Here is a 3,956-nt window from a genome sequence, read left to right as displayed (position 1 = left end):
CCCCACAATATAGAGGTTGTATATGTACAGTATATGACCCCACAATATATTGAGGTTGTATATATACAGTATATGGTCCCACAATATATGGAGGTTGTATATACAGTATATGGCCCCACAATATATGGAGGTTGTATATATACAGTATATGGGCCCACAATATATGGAGGTTGTATATATACAGTATATGGGCCCACAATATATGGAGGTTGTATATATACAGTATATGGCCTCACAATATATGGAGGGTATATATGTACAGTATATGGCCCCACAATATATGGAGGTTGTATATGTACAGTATATGGCCCCACAATATATGGAGGTTGTATATATAGAGTATATGGCCCCACAATATATGGAGGTTGTATATATACAGTATATGGCCCCACAATATATGGAGGTGGTATATATACAGTATATGGCCCCACAATATATGTTGTGTGTATATATACACAGCATATGGCCCCACAATATATGAAGGTTGTGTGTATATATACAGTATATGGCCCCACAATATATGGAGGTTGTGTGTATATATACAGTATATGGCCCCACAATATATGGAGGTTGTATATATACAGTATATGGCCCCACCATATATGGAGGTTGTGTGTATATATACAGTATATGGCCCCACAATATATGGAGGTTGTGTGTATATATACAGTATATGGCCCCACAATATATGGAGGTTGTGTGTATATACAGTATATGGCCCCACAATATATGGAGGTTGTATATACAGTATATGGCCCCACAATATATGGAGGTTGTGTATATACAGTATACGGCCCCTTTATTAGATCTCGGCCCCCATGATCTGATCTACCCTGTACGGACACAAGACTTCTGACTCTGGAACATAAAATCCAGGGATGAGTTTTCTGGGGATCGGTCTCAGTGTGAATCCACATTTTCTGGGACAATCCAGTGATGTGAGGACTTGGAGTGAGGTCATTGGGGCCCGGATGTCTCTCCCAACCTTGTGCAGTTGTGTGGAGTCGACCATGAATGGGGCCATGGAGGAAAAACATCCAGGGAAAGGGGATCCTGTGGACAGAAAGAACTTGTCACCTAAAGGGTCAGAGGAGGATGTCAGGAATCGTTCTCAGGAAGAGGCGGAGCATAGTCAGGAAAGTGCAACCAAACACAATGCTGGGGTCCACCTAAAAATCTCTGGTGAACATTCCCTAGAGTCAGTGCCCGGAGTGACCCCAAAAAAGAAGAAAACTATAAAGGGGGATCATCTCCTCTCTTCTGGGGTCAGGTGACCATCAAAAACTGCAGCAAAACTTCATGTGTGTTTCCAACCTAATAATATTTTATACATTTCCCATAATCCATTTTTATCCCAACAGAAAATCCCAGTAAGAATTCTGAGGGAAACTTCATGTTATCCCTGAATGATAAAGGAGAAGATGAAGATATGATGGAGCGCTCCTCAGGAGAAGACCTCCTTACCCCTAATGTCCATCCCAGATCTATCCTATAATAATCCACCTGATCATGAGGAACCTTCTCCTGACCAACACATTGTTACCACAAGGACAGAGCAGAAAGGAGGGAAAAGGATTCAATGTGATGAATGTGGCAAAGATTTTAGTAAAAGATCACATCTTTTTAGACACAGAAGAATTCACACAGGGGAGAAGCCATATTCATGTTCAGAATGTGGGAAATGTTTTATAAGTAAATCATGTCTTGTTAGACATGAACGAATTCACACAGGAGAAAAGCCATATTCATGTTCGGAATGTGGCAAATGTTTTTCAGACAAGTCAAATCTTGGTTTGCATAAAATAATTCACACAGGAGAGAAGCCATTTTCATGCTCAGAATGTGGGAAATGTTTTTATAATAAATCAGATCTTCTTAAACATGAGCAAATTCACACAGGAGTGAAGCCATTTTCATGTTCAGAATGTGGGAAATGTTTTTATAAGAAATCAGATCTTGTTAAACATGAGAGAATTCATACAGGAGAGAAGCCATATTCATGTTCAGAATGTGGGAAATGTTTTAAAAGTAAATATGAGCTTGGTTCACATGAAAGAATTCACACAGGAGAGAAGCCATATTCATGTTCAGAATGTGGGAAATGTTTTACAGCTAAATATCATCTTGTGTCACATGAAAGAATTCACACAGGGGAAAAGCCATATTCATGTTCAGAATGTGAGAAATGTTTTAACACTAAATCAGGTCTTGTGTCACATGTGAGAATTCACACAGGAGAGAAGCCATATTCTTGTTCAGAATGTGGGAAATGTTTTAATTGTAAATCAGTGCTTGTTACACATGAGAGAATTCACACAGGAGAAAAGCCGTATTCATGTTCAGAATGTGGGAAATGTTTTATTACTGGAGGACAACTAAGGATTCATCAGAGATGTCACATAGGGAAAAATCAACAATGATGTTTTATATGCAGAAAATGTTTTACATTGAAATCAGATTTTAAAACTCACATTAACCCCTTCCTGTAATATCGGTTACGTGTAACTAATAAAAAAAAAAGGCTGACCTGCTGCAACACCACTTACATTTTCCCTGATTGAAATAAAGTGTCGCAGTGCTGCCGGGCGCTGTGACAGGTTAGTGAAGCCAGCCAAGGACCACCTACAGCCTCCCCTGCCCGGCAGTACTGACAGACCAATAGTAGTCACAGTTGTGGGGTCTCCTACTCCTCCCCCTCCCCCCTTGGTGCTTCAGTCGGTAAAGCGATGGGAGGAGCTTCTCTCCGATCCTGAGTTAACCCTAATGCTGCTGTTAGTTTGAGTGCAGCAAATATTAGTGTTAGAGAGGGAGCTCCCTTTGTGCCCCACAAAGTAATCACTGGGTGCTAATAGTAGCCATGGCAAGCAGAGGATTGACAATGGCTTCTTTTGTCGTGACTACGAAAGCCGATCAGGCTTGAGCATAAAACAGTGCAGTACAGATGTGTATAATGTGTGATCAGTAAAGTTATACAAATATGTAAATAAATGTGTAATAATAATTGAAAAAAAGACTAAATATATATATAAAATTATACACTGTTCAAAAAAAATAAATAAAGGGAACACGGGAACACTTAAACTACACAATGTAACTCCAAGTCACTGGCACTTGTGTGAGATCCCACTGTCCACTCAGGAAGAACACTGATTGACAATCAATTTCACATGGAACAGACAACAGGTGGAAATTATAGGTAATTAGCAAGACGCCCCCAGTAAAGGTGTGGTTCTGCAGGTGGTGACCACAGACCACCTCTCAGTTCCTATGCTTCCTGGTTGATGTTTTGCTTACTTTTAAATGCTGACGGTGCTTTCACTCTAGTGGTAGCATGAGACGGAGTCTACAACCCACACAAGTGGCTCAGGTAGTGCAGCTCATCCAGGATGGCACATCAATGCGAGCTGTGGTAAGGTTTGCTGTGTCTGTCAGCGTAGTGTCCAGAGCATGGAAGCGCTGCCATGAGACAGGACAGTACATCAGGAGACGTGGAGCAGGCCGTAAGCGGGCAGCAAGCCAGCAGCAGGACCGCTACCTCCTCCTTTGTGCAAAGAGGAGCAGGAGGAGCACTGCCAGAGCCCTGCAAAATGACATCCAGCAGGCCACTAAAGTGCATGTGTCCACTCAAATGGTCAGAAATAGACTGTATGAGGGCCCGACATCCACAGGCGGGGGTTGTGCTTACAGCCGAACACCTTGCATGATGTTTGGCATTTGCCAAGAACACCAAGATTGGCAAATTCACCACTGGCGCCCTGTGCTCTTCACAGATGAAAACAGGTTCACACTGAGCACATATGACAGACGTGACAGAGTCTGGAGATGCCGTGGAGAACGTTCTACTGCCTGCAACATCCTCCAACATGACCGGTTTGGCGGTGGGTCAGTAATGGTGTGGGGTGACATTTCTTTGGGGGGCCGCACAGCCCTCCATGTGCTTGCCAGAGGTAGCCTGG

The 3,956-nt window shown here is 42.4% G+C and overlaps 1 protein-coding gene across 1 annotated transcript; it reads left to right on the top strand.

Moving 5' to 3' along the window:
• The first annotated feature begins 1,042 nt into the window (after positions 1–1,042).
• On the top strand, positions 1,043–2,421 carry LOC130330304 (gastrula zinc finger protein XlCGF17.1-like). The gene has a single exon (XM_056553586.1). The coding sequence runs from the start codon at positions 1,470–1,472 to the stop codon at positions 2,418–2,420; it is 951 nt and encodes a 316-aa protein (XP_056409561.1). The 5' UTR covers positions 1,043–1,469; the 3' UTR covers position 2,421.
• The last annotated feature ends 1,535 nt before the right edge of the window (positions 2,422–3,956 follow it).

Source organism: Hyla sarda, unplaced genomic scaffold, assembly GCF_029499605.1.
Source record: "Hyla sarda isolate aHylSar1 unplaced genomic scaffold, aHylSar1.hap1 scaffold_3330, whole genome shotgun sequence".
NCBI classification, from domain to species: domain Eukaryota; kingdom Metazoa; phylum Chordata; class Amphibia; order Anura; family Hylidae; genus Hyla; species Hyla sarda.
Note: the sequence above shows the minus strand (reverse complement) of the source record. Positions and strands in the feature narration are given on the sequence as shown.